This window comes from Schistocerca serialis, chromosome 2 (assembly GCF_023864345.2).
Source record: "Schistocerca serialis cubense isolate TAMUIC-IGC-003099 chromosome 2, iqSchSeri2.2, whole genome shotgun sequence".
Classification (NCBI taxonomy): Eukaryota; Metazoa; Arthropoda; class Insecta; order Orthoptera; family Acrididae; genus Schistocerca; species Schistocerca serialis.
The window spans coordinates 349,957,409-349,983,926 of NC_064639.1; the positions used below are offsets into that span (position 1 = coordinate 349,957,409).

General features: G+C 38.3%; 1 protein-coding gene across 1 annotated transcript in view; it reads left to right on the top strand.

Moving 5' to 3' along the window:
• LOC126457155 (dynein regulatory complex protein 1) overlaps positions 1–26,518 on the top strand; it is a 361,903-nt gene that overhangs the window by 193,287 nt on the left and 142,098 nt on the right. Inside the window, exon 8 of the mRNA XM_050093233.1 lies at positions 2,394–2,535. Coding sequence (XP_049949190.1) covers positions 2,394–2,535 — 142 coding nt within the window. The remainder of the gene's footprint in view (positions 1–2,393; positions 2,536–26,518) is intronic.

Sequence of the window (26,518 nt, forward strand, 5' to 3'; positions counted from 1 at the left end):
TTTAACAAGTGGAGTGCTACCGCATTTTTCCATGCTACCTCACTGAGCTGCATCTCTTGAGGTGCTTCTATTGACTATGGGTATACAAACCCTGATGCCAGACACCTGGTCATCCTCCTGGAATCAGTAATTGGAATACTGCATGCAGTGTACTGCAAATAGTGCAGTGAAGTGCAGTGTGCACCAGCAGTGCCAGGCAGATTTATTACTATTCTATCCCCGGCCATTTTGGCACCCCTTTGCTGCCAAGTGCACCATTGAAGTAGGTGTTCCCATGCTGCCAGACAATGCTGAAGAAAGGCTGTAAGCCATTCACAATCCACTCGGTCCAGGGTCTCCATCCTGAGAAGGGCCCTCCTTGATTAAGAGGTATCAGCTCATTGAATTTTACTGTAGTCATTACCTTCTGGCCCCCCCATGAACCATGGACCTTGCCGTTGGTGGGGAGGCTTGCGTGCCTCAGTGATACAGATAGCCGTACCGTAGGTGCAACCACAATGGAGGGATATCTGTTGAGAGGCCAGACAAATGTGGTTCCTGAAGAGGGGCAGCAGCCTTTTCAGTAGTTGCAAGGGCAACTGTCTCGATGATTGACTGATCTGGCCTTGTAACACTAACCAAAATGGCCTTGCTGTGCTTGTACTGTGAACGGCTGAAAGCAAGGGGAAACTATGGCCGTAATTTTTCCCGAGGCCATGCAGCTTTACTGTATGGTTAAATGATGATGGCATCCTCTTGGGTAAAATATTCCGGAGGTAAAATAGTCCCCCATTTGGATCTCCAGGCGGGGACTACTCAAGAGGATGTCGTTATCAGGAGAAAGAAAACTCCTTAATCAGGGAGGTAGGTTAGAAAATTTAAAAAGGGAAATGGATAGGTTAAAGTTAGATATAGTGGGAATTAGTGAATACACTAAGCAGATTCAGAAGGATGTAGGTTGCAGTAGGTATTGGGAGATGAAGAAGCTTGCACAGGATAGAATAGCATGGAGAGCTGCATCAAACCAGTCTCAGGACTGAAGACCACAACAACAACGACATTACCTTTCGGATTAATATGCAGGAACCAGCCCTTGCAGCTCTTCCAGCACTCTCCGTCATTGTCATTTTTCTTAACTAGTATACCACTTAGGCATATAGAGTATAGAAGGGAACATAAATTGTTCCTTCATGAGTTTACTTCCTTCAAAACAACTTAATAATTGATGTGTCATTATGGAATTCATCACCTTAGCTAATACCGGTGTTATAGGCATGGGTTTCTAGCATGACACTTCATATGGATTATCTTCTTTGTAATCTTGTACTGTGGCTGCTACTTTTAGGAATTCTGGAAATTCCCCAGCATGGAAGCATTTATTTATTACATTTGTCAGTCATTGTGCAGTTTCACAGATTATAGTTTTTAATGTAATATAGAACATGCTGTAAATATCAGGACACTCTAATGGTTTGTTGTTTCTCGCCATTTTTATTATGTCTTTTTGATACTCTTTCTTTCAAATGCCCATGCTGCATTTATTCACAGATTTCACAGAAACTGCACAATCTATTTTAAAGTCAGAAATTTCATGTACTGTGTTCTCCATTACCTTTATAAAATATTCACTTAATTCATTTGGACTGCAAGAATTAGAGCAAGAGGTGGGCCTCTTGCTTTGTTAGTTAACCAGATCCCATGCTGCCTGCAAGGATTGTGAGCCTATTCAATAAATATGAAACTGCTTTCCTTCTTTGATTTTTGTACTTCCTTTCTGCAGATTCTTTTGGTCTGTACATAACTGCAGTATCGTTATCTCTAGCTACTTTGATCTTACCATTTAGTATTTGGACAAAGCATTTTATTTTAGCTAGTGTGGGAGTATAGTACCTCTTTGTTTTGACAGTTTTCTGTGTGCATTTTGATTTGGCAGTTTGATACCCCTTGGGTTTAGTGGAAAATTTCCATCAAATTTGACTTAAAGGGTCTGGAAAATGCAACTGAATGCATCATTTAGTGCCAGTCCATGTAAGACGCTTTAATTTTGAAAGCATCTAAACTTTTCTTTGTAATAACACTATATTTGAATGCCAGCTGGGAATTTGTTGTGTAAGCACTACTAGTCTTTTCTTACAGTGCTGAGACAAAATAAGACATTATAAAAGGCTGTTGAAGCGGCATCAGTTTTGCTTTGCCACACACAGCTATGGCAAAGCTTGAATTGTAATGCCTGATTCTAGTACATAGGTTTTGTTTACATATTATGAGGTAATATATAAGCTAAACTACAAAATGTGAGAAGACAATAATAATAACAATCATTATTATTCACTACACCCTTATATAATAATAACCCAAGCACGTATAATGAACTTTTTTAAGCAAATACTGAATGTTGCTTACTTTTTCATCAGATTCTGGCAGCAGACAAATTTATTCATGAAGAACTTTTGGGACTGACATGGGTTCCCCCAGACTTTCCAAAAATGAAGAAAACTGATTTACCTTCGTATCAAGCAGCAGTAAAAGCTGTTGACAATCTAACTGAGAAAAAAGGTACTCACCATTATTTCTTTATTTTATGTGTGCGTGTTTTCCACAAACATAGCTATTTTACATTTTATTATTTGTTGATGTTATTAAAAGTGTACCAAGTTAAGAATTATGCATCAGAGAGATACTGCTTCAGACTCTTTGTTCCAGTTATGTTCCATGATTGTAGATCAGTTTAAAATCAGTTTTTGGTTAGATGTGAGATAAGTGACTATTGTATAGGACTTTAAAAGTCGTGGACCATTTGAAATGATCTGCACTTGCCTTCCTGTACCCTTTGAAGTGGCATTCTGAGCCTAGTATAGGGAGGACCTACAGTTTAAAATGGACTCAGAACCATGGAGCAGCACAGCATATTTCCCATAAAGAAATCATTACCAGAGATGCAATAAGTGGTAAGTGATGGAAAGAAATCATGGATGATCTGAGGCTTGAATCCCATACCCAGAGATTTATAGTGCAACACTTTGCTAAATGGCCACTGAGGCACACATTTTTCACAAGCCATTGTTAAATGTAGGGCACTAAACTGAAAAATCACAGACACAAAAATCAGTAAACCCCTGATTCTTCAAAGAATCAAACTCAAATGTAGAAAACGGCTTCAAACTTCTGATTACTTTACCAATGAGTTAATGTGTTAAGTATTTGATGTTAAGTACATAATCAAGAAAAGTTTTAAAAAGATGGCGTTTAAATTTTGTTGTAAATTGCTAAGTGCTCTCATCATCAAACACTGCATGAGTATAGTCTAGATCATTTGCACTCTGTTTTAAGAAAAAGCTGATTTACACACATCTCATTGTGTATGCTGTCATATCCTATGAACTATGTTTTGTACAATGATATGATTGTCCAGTACATTCAGTTGTATATCTAGATACCATCTGCAAATTGTATTGTGAACTCAGTAGTAAAGAAGTAATAAATGAAACTGTCATGCCTCATGCAGTAGTTTTACTGCACAGCAAGAATGTAGTAACCTATAAACTTTTTTTACTTTCATCATCATTTATTTTATTTTAGTTTTTTGGGATGGTGATGGGGGGAGGGAAGGGGGAGGTAGTGTAGCAAGACGATGTTTTTCGAAGTTTGAAGTTATTTATAAAGTTTGTTGCAACTCACTGAGTGCTCTCATCCTCAAGTACTGGATGAATGTGATCTGGATAATTGTGTGTGATCATTTATGCTGCTTCAAGACATACACACAGTTCCTAATTGTAATATTTGTCTCACAGTGTTAAATCTTTAACATAAGATTGTACCTCTTAATTAACAGATCATGACAGTAATTTAAATTCTTAAATTGGTCAATAACTATTTCAAATATTGTCCTAAGAGTCTTTTGCAAGATCATGTCTGAGTAAAATCGTCTCCATTTTTGAGCCATATCAATTTGAATAAAATTCTCAAGCTCTTGGCAGCTATCTCTGCCATCGCCATCAGGAGTAAAACCACTGACTGCCAGGCCTGGCATGGGCAGAATGAGGGACACTGAATCATTCGGGCCAACAGTTTCCACCTGTAATTGTCAAGTTTTTCCATCATTTTCTAATGACAACATCCTTCCTGTATCATGATATTTTGAAATAATGGATGGCACAGCAATGGGATCCCCACTGTCTCCAGCAGCCACAAATTTCTTCATGGAGTACTCTGAGGAACGGGCTTTGAACTCTATGGTATTGCATCCGTCTTGCTTCCTAAGGTATGCCATTGACACTTTTCTGATATGGCCTCACAGTGAAAATGCACTCCAGCAGTTGGTTAATCACAGGAATGGTGTCCATTCCATCATTAAGTTTACCAGTAGGTAGCTGCCAAGCTACCGTCCTTGGATGTTTTAGTTGACAGGGAAGCAGGAAGGCAGCTTGGTCATTCAATGTACAAGAAACCGATGCACACTGATCGATACTTGAATGTCAATAGTTTTCTCCATCCTCATACAAGAAAGCAGTCCTGAACTCATTAGTACACTGAGCAGAAGTTATTTCTGTCAGAAATCTCCTACAGTTTGAATTGCATCAGTTGAGACACATTTTCAGGAAGAATGGTTATAGTACGAGAGACATTGCTGACACTTTCAGGTGCCATCAAACGAGGAGGCCTTGTGAATCAGCAGGAGAGGCCAAGCCATATGCTTTCCTTCCATACTGTGGGGTAATGAGCAGCAATTTAGGATGTGTGATGCGGAGACTTGGACTGAGACCAGCGTTCTGACCTGCTTCCAAGATACAAGATATGCAGTGCCCTGTTAAAGATGACATAGCTCTTCATGTGCCTGGGGATGTATGGTTCCCTTGTGAATTTGGCAGCATCTATATAGGTCTGACAATTTGCACAAATGCAAAGAGTTTAATTGAGCATAAGTAACTTATTAAAGAAAAGGAGTTTGATAAGTTGGCCTTAGCTGAGGATTGCCTGGGAAGTGAACAAAAAATACAGTTTGAAAATGTGAGTGTCCTGGCTTGTGCATCAACATATTGGGATTCCATTATAAAGGAGCAGGCACGATTAGACTGAACAGCAAAAATTTTAACAGAGACCAGGGGTACACAATTAGTAGGACATGTGGTGGGCGGGCTTTGGATATCAAAAGGAAGAAGAGACAGATTCTTGACACTTGTAGGGTAACGGGAGTGGCAGTTTCAAATGAGGTGCCAGCCCCTCATGCCATCTGATGTCATTTGGAACTACTTCAGACTGTCCTACTCACTTTCTGCAGGTGTCAGTTCGGCCTCACTGACAGGTGGCAGAGGCTGCAGTTGTGCCTATGTAAGTGGAAAACTGTGACAGCCATGGCAATCAGTGGTTTCACTCCTGACAATGGTGGGGGAGATAGCCATTGAAAGCTTGAGAATTTTACTTGTATATGAAATATTGAAAATCGAATTTTTGTTGCTCCTGGAAGGCATTAGATAGGCAACCTACAGCTGGGCTGGGTGTTATGAAATGGATTAGCCATTTTGTAATGTAGATATTTTCTTTTGGTGAAATTAGATTTTTTCATTTTGATAACAACCTGATTAGTTTTTTGTAAACAATTTTGTTTTATTAATAATGGCTTGGTGGTCCAGTGGTAATGCAGCAGACTACATATACAAATGAGTCGTGTTCAATCCCTAGCCAATCCTAGGTCTTTTATCTGTCACTTATCACTTCTTACACCTCTGGAAATATTAGTTGGCGTGAAAAATGCTGAGCTGTATCATGTTTCAGAATCCACACTAAACTTTAGGTCCCCCCTATAACTGGCTGGGTAAGTCAGTTTAAAGGTCACAGGAAGGGAACAGCACACAACCTTCAAAATGACTCTGCCTGGTAAAGCTTCAAAACAATCTTTGGAATCTGCTCTGCTATACCTTACATTTAATAAAATTTCATGAGTTCAATGCATTTGTATGCCTTTTCAGTACTGTTGCTCTTATTGGTACATACAGATTTACCTAGACCTCAAAAATATAGTATAGCAGCATGTAATTATTATATTATAAAATACATTAGTAGAGAAATAATTTTTATAGCTCCTTGTTACTCTTAAATTATGTAAGTCATGTGGTATAAGTTTTCAGTGGAATGAAGTTTGGCTAGGGGTCGTGCAAGCATGGGCTTATATTAGTGTTCCCTTTATTTAACTATAAGGGTTGTACAAAAAGAAACGAGCTGGAGGCATAATTACAGAAACCAGTACCTGTATGTTAGAAGTATTGACCCTGGCTGTTGAGACACTTGTCCCATTGTGACACAAGGCAGTGAATGGCTGTCTCATAAAATTCTTGGGGTTGTGATGTTAACCAGTTCCGCACGTACAGCTGGACGTCATTGTCCGAGGTGAATCGTTTGCCACTCAGATCCTTTTTAAGGGGACCAAAAATGGTGGAATCACAGGGAGAAAGGTCTGGACTGTATGGAGGGTGGCCAAAACCTTCCATTTGAATCTCTGCAGGAGTGCTGCAACTGTGTTGGCCGTATGAGGCTTTTCATTGTCGTGGAGCATAATGACCCCATGGGTGAGATTGCCTGGTCCTTTTGATTTGATCGGTTGGCGAAGGGCGGTCAAGGTTAATGAGTAATGCTAAGCATTCACTGTTGTCCCATGCTGCAGGAAGTGAATTTTGAAGGGGGTCATCTTGATCAAAGAAGAACATCAGCATAGGGGCAAACTATTCACCGTGGACGACGACGTCCTGCTGTATGTGCAGAATGGTTAACATCGCAGCCTTGGGAATTTTATGAGACAATCATTCACTGTCTTGTGCAACAGTGGGACAAGTGTCTCAACAGCAAGTACTGGTTTCTGTAATTATGCCTTATTTATTTATTTATTTTTTTAATTTTTTTTTTTTTTTTTTTTTTTTTTTTACATACATCCCTTATATATATTACAATACCAGAGCACAAAAGAACAATAATTTCAAAATCTGATGATAAAAGAGATCAAACAATATGCCACCCAAAAAGAAATACAATAAGCTTATTCCCAATGAGCAACAATAATACACAACAGAACTTATCCTGGAATACATCCATTCATTATTTAAATAATATGACTTAACTTTGGTCCAGAATGACTGTACAAGAGGGCTCTAAAATAACTTTGTTCTGTTCAAGATTAACTTAACAAGCAAGCACCAAACAAAAGAACAAAACAGATTCCACTCTTTAATAACTTAACAAGGGTGAAATAAAATAAACTAGGAGAAGTAACTAGCTCACTACAATTATCTACAATCTGCTACTACCAACATATAGCCCTACATACAACCGAACAGAACTACAACTACTGTATCAACCACAAGAAAAAGCATTTAAGGAAACATCCAATAATGGGAAATGCAGATAAGCAAAAACTACAATAACATATTGCTAGTACATTGTCACTTAACAACAGCCACACTGCATTTACAATTACATCATCAAAAATGTAACATTCTTTAATATTACCAAATAAGCAGTAACCAGTTGCAAAATCATGTTTCCTTTATTTACTTTTGCAAATCGATTTCAACTGATTAACAGCCATCATCAGTGCTACAAATACAAGAATAAAAATAAAAATAATTAATAACAGTGACCAAATGAATAAATGTACATAAAGCAACATAAAACCAATTAAATGTATAAAGATGCATTAAACTATTTAAAATGCACATACAAATTTACCTTTCAGTGAAAATGTGCCCTGATTAATAACACTGTCTTAAGCAGAGGTCAAACATAAAGTGATACATTGAGAATTGACTATGACAACAAGAAACCATAAGGGGGGCGCTGCAAAGCAAACCCATCCTCTATGCAAAAAGATACAGCTAAAATAAAAATGAGAAGAAGAAATGACATACAAAGTGAGGTAAAATATAATGATAAAATACTGAAATATTTACAAAAATGGATATATAACCACATAGTACAGTTATATACACCAAGAAGTGATTGTACAAATTAGTAAAAAAGGAACAAACATAGATGAGAAGCACACCTAGAAAAAATTTTAAAAATGTATTTAAAAATTTTAAAATTATTTATCATATTATCAAAGAGCAAAAGTTAATCATAATGCTAAAATATAAAACAGTGTTGGCATCCATCTAGCGTACATTTAATGATATTCAGGAAGATCGTGGGTTCCCCGCCCCCCCCCTCCCCCCGGCAGATGGCGCCACATTGCTGAATGCACATGAAAATTGAACTAAGTTGAGATAAAAAATTATGGCCATGAGTGAAACAATTGTATTAAAGAAACAAGACTAAATGCAGAAATAAAGTGCTAGCACACTTCATACATGGGAAAATTACACAGGCTCGATAGGACGAATTGAAAACTCGTAGGGGCTCTTACAGTGTGCTCGCATATCATGAGACATAACTCCAAACCATATCCCCTCTCTCCCCCGAGTCCTTTTGTATACCCCTCCTCTGCCTTTCCCCACTCCCTGTCGCGTCTGCCCAGCACCTGCCACCCTCTTATGGGTCCTCGTCCTCCTGTGTTAATTTTCCCACGTATGAAGTGTGCTAGCACTTTATTTCTGCATTTGGTCTTGTTTCTTTAATATGTTTGTTTCATTCATGTCTGTAATTTTCTTATCTCAACTTAGTTTACTTTACATGTGCATCCAGCAATGTGGCGCCATCTGCCGGAGGAAAAAAAAAAAAAAAAAAAAAAAAATCCGATCTTCCTGAATATCATTAAATGTATGCTAGATGGATACCAACACCGTTTTACGTTTTGGCATTGTGATTAACATTTGCTCTTTGATAATATAAATTATTTTAAAACTTTTAAAAATTTTTTCTATGGTGTGCCTTTCACCTACGTTTGTTGCTTTTTCACTAATTTGTACAATCGCTTCTTGGCATATATAACTGTACTATGTGGTTGACAAAATCTTTGTCAATATATCCATTTTTTTAAATATTTCAGTATTTTACCTCACTTTGTATATCATTTCTTCTTTTCATTTTTATTTTAGCTGTATCTTTTCGTATAGAGGATGGGTCTGCTTTGCAGCGCCCCCCTTATGGTTTCTCGTTGTCATAGTCAATTCTCAATGTATCACTTTATGTTTGACCTCTGCTTAAGACAGTGTTATTACTCAGGGCACATTTTCATTGAAAGGTAAATTTCTATCTGCATTTTAAATAGTTTAATGCATCTATTCCATTTAATTGGTTTTACGTTGCTTTATGTACATTTATTCGTTTGGTCACTGTTATTAATTATTTTTATTTTTATTTTTGTATTTGTAGCACCGATGATGGCTGTTAATGAGTTGAAATCGATTTGCAAAAGTAAATAAAGGAAACATGATTTTGCAACTGGTTGCTGCTTATTTGGTAATTTTATGGTTTACGGTCACTGCACAACTTGGGAACCACATGGAGCCCACCATTCAGTAACATTATTTGTCACCATGGCCATACTATACAAAACACTTGATAGTGCCAACTTCACCTATCCTGTTGCACACCACCGCACTGTAATCTATTTGGCCAAACACTGACAGCTATCCATGTTTCCCATAGCAAAGAGGCCTCGCAAAAGCTTGTGTCACTTTGTGCCCTGCACTGTCTTGCTGTAACCAACTTCTCCGCCATTGGTTATCACTGACTACAAGCTGCTGCTGTCTCCTCCTGGACACCAAATTGAAGATGCCGTCTGCTGCCACAGCATGATGATGTCTGCATTACAGTTGGCCTTTCCCCATGATCAATGTTGCAATACACTGCTCCTGTTTCCGCAGTACTCTTGGCTCCACAATGGTCTCCTCTTCAGAGTTAGTCTTGATTGTTGGCTGCCATGTAATATCAGCCCACTATTCCATGCCTCACGTGTGTGACTGCAACCAATGCCTTGGCCAATCATGCCAATGGTAAGCAAGTCTGACTAGCATCTCAACAAGGCACTGACACCACTCCATAACTAGTCCACCATTGATGCACAATGCCCTATGGCACTGTCTCAAGATGATTCCTTACTGTTGACTTAAGCTTCTTACTGAAATCTGCATTGCACAATGACTCTGTGGACCAGATTCTCTGAACAAAACAAGTGTGACAAGTGCCCCATACAAGGACCAGACACTACCCCAAAATGTGTCAGCTGCTGTCCATAATGGCCTCAGGTACTGTAGCAAGTCAATGCCACTGTTTACCGACTGTGCTATAGAGTGCACCTCTGCTGTGTCATGCAGCCAGAACATGCTTCAAGTCAGTGCTCCCTCTGTGAACTCGCTTCCGCACATGCCCTCTGGGGTGAGACTTGTGTGCCTAAACCATGCATGACCAGCAGAGAGGGCGAGAAATGTTGTCATGCAATTTCATGGCACAGACCAGCCCTTCAAACCAGCTGCCACACCTACCAAAAAAGAGGGAATGACAACCACCCAACTACAATAAAAAAACAAGTATTACAAACACTATAAGAACAGCAACCAGTGTAATGAGGCACTATTTAAAACCAAGAAAATGATAATGTTGACTTAGGAGGGGATCTGGCCTGGTACTCCTTTTTATCCATTGCAGTCACTGGATGACATCCCATGTCATGCCCATAAAGAGAGACTGAAAGATTCTCATAAGGTTACAGATTAGTTCGGAACAAACTACTATTTTCAAACCTTGGTGCCTGTATCCCCCCTACCTGATTGACATTGTCTCTTTGTATCACATTCAAATTCATTGTACTGCCTTGCAGAGATGATGCTGACAACATTTCACTTATAGTGACGTCTACCATTCCCAACCTACTATATAGCTCATTCAGCACCTCCTTGCTTGATCCTTCCTTAGTTAAAAATATTTAATCATTTACCCTGTTTACATAATGAGTAGCCTGAGCCTGCAGCCTGTTTAAGTATTCAGAGCCAAATGAATTTCCTTACTTACGTTCAGCTGCTACCTCACCATATGGCTTTTGGGTTAACTTCGCCACATTGCTTGTAGGGGCCCTCCGTTAAATGGACACTTCTGTGGGCACCCTCGGGCCCAGTGCATAACCACATACTGCTACCAAATTGTGGTACAGGTTTGGGTGGAGTACAGTTTGGCTTGAGGTTGTGCAAGTGTGGGTTTAAATTACTATTTCCTTTATTAAGTAATATATTACAACATCAGAGCCTTTTCACACAATTTCAGTTTCAATAATAATAAGTTCAGGAATCTAATGATACAAAGAGATTGAAACAATGTGCTGCCCAAAAAGAAATATGATATGCTTATCTCCTTATGAACAACAATATTACACAACAGAACTTTGAAATACATCATAAATTATTTAAAAAATATAGTTTAGGTTTGGTCCAGAATGACTGTACAAGAAGGCTTCAAAATGAATGGAGATCTTATTTGTACCCATGTTCAATTTAATGATCAGTCACAACACAAGAGAACAATATAGCTTCTTTCTTGGTAACAACAATAGACCATTGCATATAGTATTACTTATGAGTGAATTTTCATGTTAGTCTATTTATTTTTCTTTTCTTTAATTTTTTTTTTTTCTCTTCTGATCATTGAAATTTGTTTAGTGCATGTGTAATATTATTTTTCTCTTATATTTATTTATTTCTCCCACTCTCAATCTAACATTTCACTAGTCTATATGTGGTTTACCTATGGCATCTCTTTCCAACCCCAATCAGGTTTTCTTTTACTGTGGCAGAAAAAGAGCCATGGGTTTTCATTATTTCAGATTATCATGACTGATTTTACAGTTATCATAAGGGGTGTTGGACTGCCATATCTTACCAATGTTAAATTTGCTAACTTTATGTACTTTTCTCCTCTGGAGCTGTGATACTGAGTACTTTGAAATTTTGGCAGCTGTTTTCAGCATATATCGTTAGCTCACTGAACTATAACCAATGTCTTTTTTGTCGGTATAATATTTATGAATTTTTTACTGCTAAGCCATTTTTATTGGGAAAAATTTAACATAAGTGTCCCTGATTCAGAGAATAAGACAGTTATTATCATTACTCTAGTTCAGTGTCCTTTTTATACTGTTTCATCACATTTCTGAAAATTTGAATGGTATTGGTTTAGTGGTTTGTGGGATAAACATACATGTAACACTAAAACAATCAAATGCCAGAAAATGTGATATGTTATGAGAATTCACTAGTATCTATTACTCTATTATCAGAAGTGACCAGGGTCATTTTCTGGTTCTTCTACTTCACCTTGAAGTTTCTTGCTGCCCTTGCTGTTTTTGTATTAAATTCAGCTGCATACGGAGCCTTGCTTACTCGCACTTTGTTCAGGAGCTGAACACCTTGTAACGCAGCAAATTATTACTTGTTGTCATCTTGCATTGAAAGTGTAGCTTGCTGTGGACCCGGGAGGAAAGTCGATGTTGGTTCTCACACTGGCACAGCTGATGCTGGCAGTGGTGGATTAAAAAATTTTGCACCCCTAGGCACACCATATTTATGCACCCCCCCCCCCCCCCCCAAAAAAAAAAATACATGTTTTAAATAATAACTGTAACCCTATTACCTGATCACTTCACAACTGCCATTTTGGTTGGGAGCTGCTGTGAGCTGCTTCCCCACTCTGCTATTCGTTGTTCTGAAGGACGCGTCAGTGGCCTAGTCACGCTCAGTCAAAGTGTAATATGGTTCCTGAACTGTACTTGGTTTACGGCAGTGAATAAAACGAACTTAAAACTGCATTGTGTTAACACATTCCTCTGTTGAAAGACAACAGAAATGAACATACGGAAAATAACTTTTCTTTTATGGCCTAAAAATTCAGCAGAGTGTGCTGGAGAAAACGAATTTTTGTTATACATTCACTTTTAATTTTAATATGTTCTTTTACATGAAATTGTTGAAAATGAAATTAAAAAAGTTGTGTTACGACCTAAAAATTGAAGCGAATGTGTCATACATTAGAAATTAATACGCACTTTTACAGAGATGCATTCAAAATTAAAATGTCATTTTATGATCTAATAACTTGAATGTGTAGCAGAAAAAAAGGACACATTCGGTATTAATACATGGATCTGTAGGAAAGTGTAAAAAATGAAAATGAAACGGAGATTTTGGTGCACGAACTAATAACTAAATACAGACAAACAGACACAGATTAAATTGGCTATTACATAATTTTACAGGCTTGTGTGGAAAAATCAAATTTGTTTTATAATCTAATAGTTAACGTGTAAAGCATTAGGCTCTGTGTAGCTAGATGCTGCATAAAAGTGTACACAATACCTTCAATCCATGTACGGGCTGGACAGTTTTGTATTGCAGCTGTTGCCTTACCATAGCTCTTTCTAACAATATTAGCAAAGCTTTTAGGTATTTATTGATAGAACTGAACTACGTTATTTATTTAAACTTTTTCATCTGAGCGTGCGCTCTGATAATGTACATTTTCATGATAACTACACATTTCAGCAGACGCCAAAAATATGCATCAATTGTAATATACTACAGTATCAGTATGACTTGACTGTACAGTGCCAAGTGGGCTGGAACATTCGGATATTGTTAAGTATTGTCGGGTGCCTTCGGTCACATCTGCACATAATGAGGTTTCTTTATGCGTTCTGCCTTTGGCAACTGTAAAATAAACAGGTAATACATAGTTTGTAAATCCACTGAAAGTGCTCTAAGTTATAATAAAAATCACATTATAATCTTAAATTTTTAAAACTACCAGTCAGCAAAGTTTGCGTCTGGCTTTGACGGCAGAAAATTCATTGATCGTATCATCATAGTTCAGATGGTTAACAGTTATGAGGTTGGCTTGGATGTGAAGAGTGGACAAGACATTCAATCTCTCCTCAGACAAAGTGGAATGCAGGTACGATTTCAGTCTTTTAAGAGCTGAAAACGAGCATTCTGCTGAACAGTTTGTAAGTGCCATACATGGAAATATTCCAAAAGCAATGTCAACATTCAGAAACACGGATTGTAACCTCTCTTTTCATAAAAATTGACTCATTTCAACTGGTATATCACTAATCTCAGAAGATTTCAAAAGTGCTGCAAAATGTACACATTCAATAGGGAAGGAAGGCTCTAACTGTGTCATATGATGCTTGGAGTTTTGCTGCATGTTCAGCAATATCGTCAGGTGAACTGTTCTTAAGGTTACTGAAAACTGTGTAGGAGTGCAACAGAGTCAGAAAAACTTAAGAGTCCGCTTCTTTGTTATCATGAAGTTTGCATTTTCGTGATCTTTTATAGGTGGATTCATAGTGTTTATCAGTCACAATTTCCAAAGATTTATTTTCATAATAGTCGAACATTCCATGAGCAGATTCAATAACTCCTACAAGTGATTCATACAATTCATGAACTATCAATATTTACACTTTGCAATTTCACATTTACACTATTAAATCTCTGGAGTATTCCCTTCCAAACTGTCATCATGAATACTGTTTCTAGTCTGCTGAGTTGATTCAACTAAGCTAAAAGTGGTTTTTCAAATGTATTATTGGCAATGTGTGTGAGGGCATTGATAACGCCCTCCCAGTTTTCATATAGACTTATGCACGCTTCCTCTCTTGCTGACCAACTTGGTTTTGATAAACTTTTTACCATTTTGCTTCCTGGTTTCATGAAAGCAAGAAGTTTATCCCAGCACTGTGTAGAAGCAGAGAAAAAATTACTGCGTTGAAAAATGATCATGCTTCCCGACAACTGGTTGCAGCACTAGTGCTGACTAAATTCAAAGAATGTGCTGCACAAGGCACATAATGTGCTTTTGGATTTTGTTCTTTAATGCATGCCTGCAAACCAGTGTAGGTTCCTGACATATTGCTATTGTTGTCATATGACTGGCCTCTACAGTCAGTAATATCAATGGAATTTGTAGACGGGACTTTTAGTACGGCTTCAGCCAAGTTTTTGGATTTGTGTCCCGGGTTTGGTAAAACAGAAGGAAACGTTCAACAGGTTCACCATTCTCATTCATATATCTAAATATGAAAGATAATTGATCAATATGTGAAATGTCCACAGTAGAATGTACTATTATAGAGAAATATTTGCCTGTTTTATTTCAATTATGATAGTTCTTTTTATTTGTTTAGAAAGAAACTCTATTATTTCATCACAGATTATTGAAGAAAGATAACTTGTATGTCCCTGCCCTGGATTTCCATATCATTCAATGTGCTCTGCGAGAAAAGGATCAAACTTGGCTATAAGTTCAAAAGACATCATAAATTGTCCATTATGTAATGAACGGAATCTTTCAAAATGTTCACGTAGGGGAAATCCATGATTTGTTAGCTTCTTCACTACTGCAAACACCCTTTTCAACACACTGTGCCAGTACATTTTTTTCTATCTCAACATGTGATTCAAAAAGATTATCTATTGTTCCAAGTGACTTTTTTCTTGTTAAACATTAGAATTTTCACTGTCATCAACAGATGCTGAAGGCGAATCACTTACGCAGACGTCATCTGTAAATCGATTCTTTTTAAATAATGATTCACTCCTAGGTATCATAGAAACTGTGCACTCAGCACTAAAGGTAAAAAGAAGACAGATAACAAACTCCAAATGAGGGACAATCAAAACTCTCGACTCAAAACAGAAACTCACAAATCAAACCCTGAACTATAAACACAACTAGTTGCCAAGACAATGGTACCAGTGGAAATAACAATTTTTTTACAACAGAAGAGTGAAATATCCACAGTCTTCTACATCAGATCTTTTCGGAAATGTGAAGATTCAAATATGAACACATCACAAGCTGGAACCTCCTGAGCGCATATATAATTTTGAAAAAAGAAATAAAAATACATCCAATTAGAATTTCTTAACAAATATTGCACCATTTTAAGCAGAAAATTTCAACTTATTTTAGAAGCTTAAAAACTGAAAATGTGATTTTTTACCATTTTGTGGCATTCAAAGTCTCCTTACCTACTACTATGAGTATCTTTACAAAAATGTATGCTACTACTACAATAACAAACACTATAACTAATACAATTATAAAAAAGTTGCTATTACTACCACCACCACTTTCATTTTACTTCAGTAACTACTGCTACTGAAAATTATGTTACTAATACTAACACCACTAGTAATACTTCTACTATGAGCTCATATGACGATGTAAGGGCAAAGGGCAAGTGATCCTTGAAGAACACTTACATCGGTTCATTATTTCTCTTTGCTGTATTCTGAGATGGGCAGGCATATATATATATATATATATATATATATATATATATATATATATATATATAAAAAAACAAAGATGATGTGACTTACCAAATGAAAGTGCTGGCAGGTCGACAGACACACAAGCAAACACAAACATACACACAAAATTCCAGCTTTCGCAACAAACTGTTGCCTCATCAGGAAAGAGGGAAGGAGAGGGAAAGACGAAAGGATGTGGGTTTTAAGGGAGAGGGTAAGGAGTCATTCCAATCCCGGGAGCGGAAAGACTTACCTTAGGGGGAAAAAAGGACAGGTATACACTCGCACACACGCACATATGAATCCACACATACAGACACAAGCAGACATATTTAAAGACAAAGAGTTTGGGCAGAGATGTCAGTCGAGGCAGAAGTGTAGAGGCAAAGAAGTTGTTGAAAGACAGGTGAGGTATGAGTGGCGGCAACTTGAAATTAGCGGAGATTGAGGCCTGGCGGATGACGAGAAGAGAGGATATACTGAAGGGCAAGTTCCCATCTCCGGAGTTCGGATAGGTCGGTGTTGGTGGGAAGTATCCAGATAACCCGGACGGTGTAACACTGTGCCAAGATGTGCTTGCTGTGCACCAAGGCATGTTTAGCCACAGGGTGATCCTCATTACCAACAAACACTGTCTGCGAATGGACAGTTTGTTGCTGGTCATTCCCACATAGAATGCATCACAGTGTAGGCAGGTCAGTTGGTAAATCACGTGGGTGCTTTCACACGTGGCTCTGCCTCTGATCGTGTACACCTTCCGGGTTACAGGACTGGAGTAGGTGGTGGTGGGAGGGTGCATGGGACAGGTTTTGCATCGGGGGGCGGTTACAAGGATAGGAGCCAGAGGGTAGGGAAGGTGGTTTGGGGATTTCATAGGGATGAACTAACAGGTTACGATGGTTAGGTGGACGGCGGAAAGACACTCTTGGCGGAGTGGGGAGGATTTCATGAAGGATGGATCTCATTTCAGGGCAGGATTTGAGGAAGTCGTATCCCTGCTGGAGAGCCACATTCAGAGTCTGGTCCAGTCCCGGAAAGTATCCTGTCACAAGTGGGGCACTTTTGTGGTTCTTCTGTGGGGGATTCTGGGTTTGAGGGGACGAGGAAGTGGCTCTGGTTATTTGCTTTTGTACCAGGTCGGGAGGGTAGTTGCGGGATGCGAAAGCTGTTTTCAGGTTGTTGGTGTAATGATTCAGGGATTCCGGTCTGGAGCAGATTCGTTTGGGAAACATTCCACGTGGGAAAAATTATATATAAAAACAAAGATGAGGTGACTTACTGAACGAAAGCGCTGGCAGGTCGATAGACACACAAACAAACACAAACATACACACAAAATTCAAGCTTTCGCAACAAACTGTTGCCTCATCAGGAAAGAGGGAAGGAGAGGGGAAGACGAAAGGAAGTGGGTTTTAAGGGAGAGGGTAAGGAGTCATTCCAATCCCGGGAGCGGAAAGACTTACCTTAGGGGGAAAAAAGGACAGGTATACACTCGCACACATGCACATATCCATCCACACATACAGACACAAGCAGACATATTTAAAGACTATGACTAAATATGTCTGCTTGTGTCTGTATGTGTGGATGGATATGTGCGTGTGTGCGAGTGTATACCTGTCCTTTTTTCCGATCCTGTCTTCTGGTCAAGTTGTGCCACAAACTTCTCTTCTCCCCAATCCTATTCAATACTTCCTCATTAGTTATGTGATCTACCCATCTAATCTTCAGCATTCTTCTGTAGCACCACATTTCGAAAGCTTCTATTCTCTTCTTGTCCAAACTATTTATCGTCCATGTTTCACTTCCAAACATGGCTACACTCCATACAAATACTTTCAGAAATGACTTCCTGACACTTAAATCTATACTCAATGTTAACAAATTTCTCTTCTTCAGAAAAGCTTTCCTTCCCGTTGCCAGTCTACATTTTATATCCTCTCTACTTCGACCATCATCAGTTATTTTGCTCCCCAAATAGCAAAACTCCTTTACTACTTTAAGTGTCTCATTTCCTAATCTAATTCCCTCAGCATCACCCGACTTAATTCGACTACATTCCATTATCCTCGTTTTGCTTTTGTTGATGTTCATCTTATATCCTCCTTTCAAGACACTGTCCATTCCATTCTACTGCTCTTCCAAGTCCTTTGCTGTCTCTGACAGAATTACAATGTCATCGGCGAACCTCAAAGTTTTTATTTCTTCTCCATGGATTTTAATACCTACTCCAAATTTTCTTTTGTTACCTTTACTGCTTGCTCAATATACAGATTGAACAACATCGGGGATAGGCTACAACCCTGTCTTACTCCCATCCCAACCACTGCTTCCCTTTCATGTCCCTCGACTCTTATAACTGCCATCTGGTTTCTGTACAAATTGTAAATAGCCTTTCGCTCCCTGTATTTTACCCCTGCCACCTTTAGAATTTGAAAGAGAGTATTCCAGTCAACATTGTCAAAAGCTTTCTCTAAGTCTACAAATGCTAGAAACGTAGATTTGCCTTTCCTTAATCTTTCTTCTAAGATAAGTCGTAAGGTCAGTATTGCCTTACGTGTTCCAGTATTTCTACGGAATCCAAACTGCTCTTCCCCCGAGGTTGGCTTCTACTAGTTTTTCCATTCGTCTGTAAAGAATTCGTGTTAGTATTTTGCAGCTGTGACTTATTAAACTGATAGTTCGGTAATTTTCACATCTGTCAACACCTGCTTTCTTTGGCATTGGAATTATTATATTCTTCTTGAAGTCTGAGGGTATTTTGCCTGTTTCATACATCTTGCTCACCAGATGGTAGAGTTTTGTCAGGACTGGCTCTCCCAAGGCCGTCAGTAGTTCCAATGGAATGTTGTCTACTCCGGGGGCTTTGTTTCGACTCAGGTCTTTCAGTGCTCTGTCAAACTCTTCACGCAGTATCGTATCTCCCATTTCATCTTCATCTACATCCTCTTCCATTTCCATAATATTGTCCTCAAGTGCATCACCCTTGTATAAACCCTCTGTATACTCCTTCCACCTTTCTGCTTTCCCTTCTTTGCTTAGAACTGTGTTACCATCTGAGCTCTTGATGCTCATACAAGTGGTTCTCTTATCTCCAAAGGTCTCTTTAATGTTCCTGTAGGCAGTATCTATCTTACCCCTAGTGAGATAAGCCTCTACATCCTTACATTTGTCCTCTAGCCATCCCTGCTTAGCCATTTTGCACTTCCTGTCGATCTCATTTTTGAGATGTTTGTATTCCTTTTTGCCTACTTCATATACTGCATTTTTATATTTTCTCCTTTCATCAATTAAATTCAATATTTCTTCTGTTACCCAAGGATTTCTACTAGCCCTCGTCTTTTTACCTACTTGATCCTCTGCTGCCTTCACTACTTCATCCCTCAAAGCTACCCATTCTTCTTCTACTGTATTTCTTTCCCCCATTCCTGTCAATTGCTCCCTTATGCTCTCCCTGAAACTCTGTACCACCTCTGGTTCTTTCAGTTTATCCAGGTCCCATCTCCTTAAATTCCCACCTTTTTGCAGTTTCTTCAGTTTTAATCTACAGGTCATAACTAATAGATTGTGGTCAGAGTCCACATCTGCCCCTGGAAATGTCTTACAATTTAAAACCTGGTTCCTAAATCTCTGTCTTACCATTATATAATCTATCTGATACCTTTTAGTATCTCCAGGGTTCTTCCATGTATACAACCTTCTTTCATGATTCTTAAACCAAGTGTTAGCTATGATTATGTTGTGCTCTGTGCAAAATTCTACCAGGCGGCTTCCTCTTTCATTTCTTAGCCCCAATCCATATTCACCGACTATGTTTCCTTCTCTCCCTTTTCCTACATTCGAATTCCAGTCACCCATGACTATTAAATTTTCGTCTCCCTTCACTACTTGAATAATTTCTTTTATTTCATCATACATTTCTTCAATTTCCTCGTCATCTGCAGCGCTAGTTGGCATATAAACTTGTACTACTGTAGTAGGTGTGGGCTTCGTATCTATCTCGGGCACAATAATGCGTTCACTATGCTGTTTGTAGTAGCTTACCCGCATTCCTATTTTCCTATTCATTATTAAACCTACTCCTGCATTACCCTTATTTGATTTTGTGTTTATAACCCTGTAGTCACCTGACCAGAAGTCTTGTTCCTCCTGCCAGCGAACTTCACTAATTCCCGCTATATCTAACTTCAACCTATCCATTTCCCTTTTTAAATTTTCTAACCTACCTGCCCGATTATGGGATCTGACATTCCACGCTCTGATCCGTAGAACGCCAGTTTTCTTTCTCCTGATAACGACATCCTCCTGAGTAGTCCCCGCCCGGAGATCCGAATGGGGGACTATTTTACCTCAGGAATATTTTACCCAAGAGGACGCCATCATCATTTAATCATACAGTAAACCTGCATGCCCTCGGGAAAAATTACGGCTGTAGTTTCCCCTTGCTTTCAGCCGTTCGCAGTACCAGCACAGCAAGGCCATTTTGGTTATTGTTACAAGGCCAGATCAGTTAATCATCCAGACTGTTGCCCTTGCAACTACTGAAAAGGCTGCTGCCCCTCTTCAGGAACCACATGTTTGTCTGGCCTCTCAACAGATACTCCTCCATTGTGGTTGCACCTACGGTACGGCTATCTGTATCGCTGAGGCACGCAAGCCTCCCCACCAACGGTAAGGTCCATGGTTCATGGGGGGAAGAATCAGATAAGTTACTTTAATCATTTGCCATCCATTATAACTTATGGGGTTCTGTTAGTTAAAGTTTCATCAAGCCAGCCACATATCTTTGAATATACTCTGCACACTCATATTTTAGTTAGCAGTTGACAATACAGTATGATGCCAGACAACTTTTGGAAATCTAGGAAGATGAAATCAATTCTTTCACCTTCATCTGCTGTTAGCAATATATCAAATTTGAATGCTGATGCTGATTCTTTGAGAGATCTTTTCCTCCAAGAATGCTATAAATTTCTACTTAGTTTTGGGGTAGAATCTTCAACAGGCTTGTGTCACATGGTTGATCTGTAATCCTGCCCATCCATTCTCTGGACTATTCACTACATAAGGACTTCTCAATAACTATGAGTGAAGCTGTTGGCACATCGGCCATGCATTCGAGGGTTGGGTGTGCTTAGTTTCTGATGCTGTAGCATGGAAAAAGCATGTTGGAGAGTCTTTCTGAATGTACAGAGCAATATCTATCACGTCAGATATTCTAAACACCTGTTTGAATGTAGACCATTGAAATGGATGATGGCCACATATGTTCTATACCAACCATCTCCCTTCAGTGCAGAGTTGTCCTAATGGCTTGCATTTGAAGCCCATACATGTACATGGCTTTTCTTAGGACCAGCAAACTGAGGACCTTTTGAAGACATATTGTTAATTGTGTGCTTTTATGTAATAAAATGAAGGGAAACCCTGTATTCTTGGTTAAAGAACTATTGTAGCTTGCATATTGTAATTGTATGCTATTTGAAGATGACATCACATTGAGGAGCCATCAAAAATGCATTGTTCTTAGTAAAGTTAGCTATAACTAAATGTCAGTTAATAACATTCATAACATATCTATGATTAAAGCTTTCAGAAGAAGGTAAGGACAAAGTATGAGAGTGAAGCAGTAATGATTTCTGTAGTGCAATGATTAGCATCATAGAATAATAAGACACCAGGTGTTTTGCTAGTTCACATCTCAGTTGATCCATTTTTTTTACTGACCTTTGTATTTTCTAGTAGGTTTGATACTTTCCTATTAGTTTAATAAAAGTATATTCTATAATATTCAGTGTTCTGTAAATATGAATATGCTCTTTCTGAGAGCATTTGTTTGATTGGCTAATGCAAGACAGCTTGTACTACTTGCTAAGATATTTTGAACTTTCTTGCTTTAGGTTTCATGTTTTAGATGTTGTAAAGATTCTGCTACTGACCAGGAACAGTGGTCAAATAAGGGTTTTCTAAAAATGGAGATCGATGAAATAACTTTTATGCTATGTGGAACACTGTTGTAAATTTGTATCTACCTATTTGTAATAGAACTTTTGTAAGCCAGAGTCCTTACTGACTGGACATGGTACTTTCGTTCTTGCCTTACAGCATGTTCATGGGTACTGTTGTTTTTATTCATGTTCACTACAGACAAAACAACATGACTAGCATATGGCCAATGGAGGAAATGAGCATTTTAATAGAGCTGGTATAGGAATTTTACAACCCGTCCATTTTGTAAACAGTGTGATTTGCGAGTCAGATACAGCCATCACCTGCCACTGGAGCATGCTGTGATCGCACGTACCACATTGAGACATATGTACTGTATGCAAAACTCACATTGTTTCTTTGCATTTAGCATCACTCTTTATCTTGCCATGCTCAATGCTGACGAGAAGCACGGACCATGTGCTGACGGCTTTAGGAAATAAATTAATGTTGGAGTGTATTCAGTGTAAATCCTAACTGAAATTCCTTACAGGCCTTATGGCTTTTTCGCTTTTAGTCCCCACCCCCAACAATACAATAAGTGCTTATATCAACACCTCTCACTTATGAGTCAGTGCAGTGGTCAAACAAAGTTATAGTGGAATCTTCATGTATAAATACCTTTTTAGACATGTAATTTAATATTTCTGCTTTCTGTCTGCCACCTCTAGTCCAATAACTGAGTCATGTGAGATGGAATGGAAACTTTGGCTCCATTCAATTACTTTACATAAGACCAAAACATCCTAACATTTCCTTTGACCAACATCTTATTTTAGGAATGATTGTAGACTTCACACAAAACCCTTCTTACAGATGGGTGCATTATTAATAACTTCTGTCAATTTCACTGCAGCCTCTTTTATAAGTACTGGTCTTTGTTTTCACAATATTCACCAAATGATACCAGTAAACAAAGGGGTGTCTTTGTGGTTTGCATTCTCGCTTCCCACGCCTGGGTTCCCGGGTTCGATTCCCGGCGGGGTCAGGGATTTTCTCTGTCTCGTGATGACTGGGTGTTGTGTGGTGTCCTTAGGTTAGTTAGGTTTAAGTAGTTCTAAGTCCTAGGGGACTGATGACCATAGATGTTAAGTGCCATAGTGCTCAGAGCCATTTTTGTGGTCTCTTATTACTTTACTTGTCATGTGTTCACCTACACCATAGTTTGTATAGCTTCTAATTTTAAGCTTAATTGTTCTGCATTTCTCAGACCTGAACTAGATGTTTGCAGTTTGTCTTTCAAATTCTGAAGATGGCAGGGGTCAAATACAGGGAGGGAAAGGCTATTTACAATTTGTACAGAAACCAGATGGCAGTTATAAGAGTCGAGTGACATGAAAGGGAAGCAATGGTTGGGAAGGGAGTGAGACAGGGTTGTAACATATCCCCAATGTTATTCAACCTGTATACTGAGCAAGCAGTAAAGGAAACAAAAGAAAAATTTGGAGTAGGAATTAAAATCCATGGAGAAGAAATAAAAACTTTGAGGTTTGCCAATGACATTGTAATTCTGTCAGAGACAGCACAGGACCTGGAAGTGCAGTTGAACAGAATGGACAGTTCTTGAGAGGATACAAGATGAACATCAACAAAAGCAAAATGAGGATAATGGAATGTAGTCTAATTAAATCAAGTGATGCTGTGGGTATTAGATTAGGAAATGAGACACTTAAAGTAGTAGGTGAGTTTTGCTATTTGGGGAGCAAAATAACTGATGATGGTCAAAATAGAGAGGATGTAAAATGTAGACTGGCAATGGCAAGGAAAGCGTTTCTGAAGAAGAGGAATTTGTTAACATTCAGTATAGATTTAAGTGTCAGTTAGTCTGTGATGAAGCAAGCTGGGATATTTTTACTTTCCCTCTTGTTTTGCCATCTGCCTCCTTAAATTTGTATTTTTTTTCACTTTTAACTTATTACCATTAACATATATAAGTATGATCCGCATTTTTTAAAATGAGAAAGGTTGGATCTCAGTTTTAATGAATATAACACCAGATCTAGTTTTGTGGTTAGTTTTATGCATGTAATTGATTTTCTAATTTATTATGACTATGCCTAGTTAGTATTTTTTGCTATAGGATGAAATCAGTAATTGTTTTGTAACATAAATTCTATTGTTGACTTATAAACAAATATAAATTTTTTTATATAAAAACAAAGATGAGGTGACTTACCGAACAAAAGCGCTGGCAGGTCGATAGACACACAAACAAACACAAACACACACACACAAAATTCAAGCTTTCGCAACAAACTGTTGCCTCATCAGGAAAGAGGGAAGGAGAGGGGAAGACAAAAGGAAGTGGGTTTTAAGGGAGAGGGTAAGGAGTCATTCCAATCCCGGGAGCGGAAAGACTTACCTTAGGGGGAAAAAAGGACAGGTATACACTCGCACACACGCACATATCCATCCACACATACAGACACAAGCAGACATATATGTCTGCTTGTGTCTGTATGTGTGGATGGATATGTGCGTGTGCGTGTGTGCGAGTGTATACCTGTCCTTTTTTCCCCCTAAGGTAAGTCTTTCCGCTCCCGGGATTGGAATGACTCCTTACCCTCTCCCTTAAAACCCACTTCCTTTTGTCTTCCCCTCTCCTTCCCTCTTTCCTGATGAGGCAACAGTTTGTTGCGAAAGCTTGAATTTTGTGTGTGTGTGTTTGTGTTTGTTTGTGTGTCTATCGACCTGCCAGCGCTTTTGTTCGGTAAGTCACCTCATCTTTGTTTTTATATATAATTTTTTTTATATATAATTTTTCCCACGTGGAATGTTTCCTTCCATTATATTGATATCATTAATATAAATTTTTTGCTGAATATAAATATTTGTAGAAATGACTAATAGTATTTTTACAGGATCTATTTGGCTCTATTCGAAAACGTGTTAGCAAAGCCAGCCCTTAATTAATTCCAAAGAAATTAACAGTTTTGTCAAAAGTATTGTTTGTGTAACGATATTTGTTAATTTCATGATTTAAAAAAATAATGCGACCTAGCTCATGTAGTAGAGGAAACTGTTAAAAAGAATCAATTTTTCAGTGTATTCAATTAATTGAAGGAGTTAAGTTTTAATTGTAATTTCTGTAAATTTAACTCCAAACAGTTATTATTGTGAGGATATGTAAGGGCCCAATTTTTGGTCACGAGACAGTCAGTCCACAGCTGAGTATCACACAAGAAACGTGTGTTGGTTAGAATGACAACAATGCCTCAACTTAACCATACAATAAGTGTAACAAAAATAGGCCATGTGTTAAAACAGTGACAGTGCCTGTTAAATTTATTTGAAAGATTGTGTACTGTGTGGTTAGGTTGTTACTGCTAGTAGGTGTTCAACAGTAAACTATTGTAGCAGTATGCGGATTTTTCCTGCAAACTATTAAGTAGGCTTATTGAAAGTTAAACAATAGTCCACTGGCCATATAACTGTGTAATAATTGGGGATTGTGAAACAGTGAAAGTAAAGAACTGTGAAACACAACTGTGCACTTGTCGGCTACATCATTGAAAGTAATCAGTGTTGAATTTCAGACCCCATTTTTCAGCCAGTATCACAATTCAGTACATAGACACCAAGGACAATCAATGATAAAATAAAGCAGTCGAACGTCACAAGTCTTTTTTGAAAGTATTTGTATGGAGTGTGGCCATGTATGGAAGTGAAAAATGGACAATAAATACTTTAGACAAGAAGAGAATAGAGGCTTTCAATATGTGGTGCTACTGATAATGCTGAATATAGATGGACAGACCATGTAACTAATGAGGAGGTACTAAATAGAATTGGGGAGAAGAGGAATTTGTGGCACAACTTGACTAGAAGAAGGGATAGGATGGTAGGACATGTTCTGAGGCATCCAATTTAGTATTGGAGGGCAGCATGGAGGGTAAAAATCATAGAGGGATACCAAGAGATGAATACACTAAGCAGATTGAGAAGGATGTAGGTTGCAGTAGGTACTTCAAGATGAAGAAGCTAGCACAGGATAGGGTAGTGTGGAGAGCTGCATTAATCCAGTCTCTGGACTGAGGATCGCATCACAACACAAACACGTTTAGGATATTAATAAATATCTTGATCTCCTCTTAAGTCTAAGAACTACAAACTCCATTTTTGTCAAGAAAATGAGGGAGGATAACATACTTAACTTTTGGCTTAGTGGACAAGTAAAAGTCAAAACTGCGTAATTAATATCTCGAGTTTCACAGTTGCAGTTTTTTGGGAATTTACATAAAGGATTTTTTTAACTGCAGTAAACTTAGACACATTCTAGTTTCCATCATCTCCTTTGTTTCTTGGTGCTTCTTGTT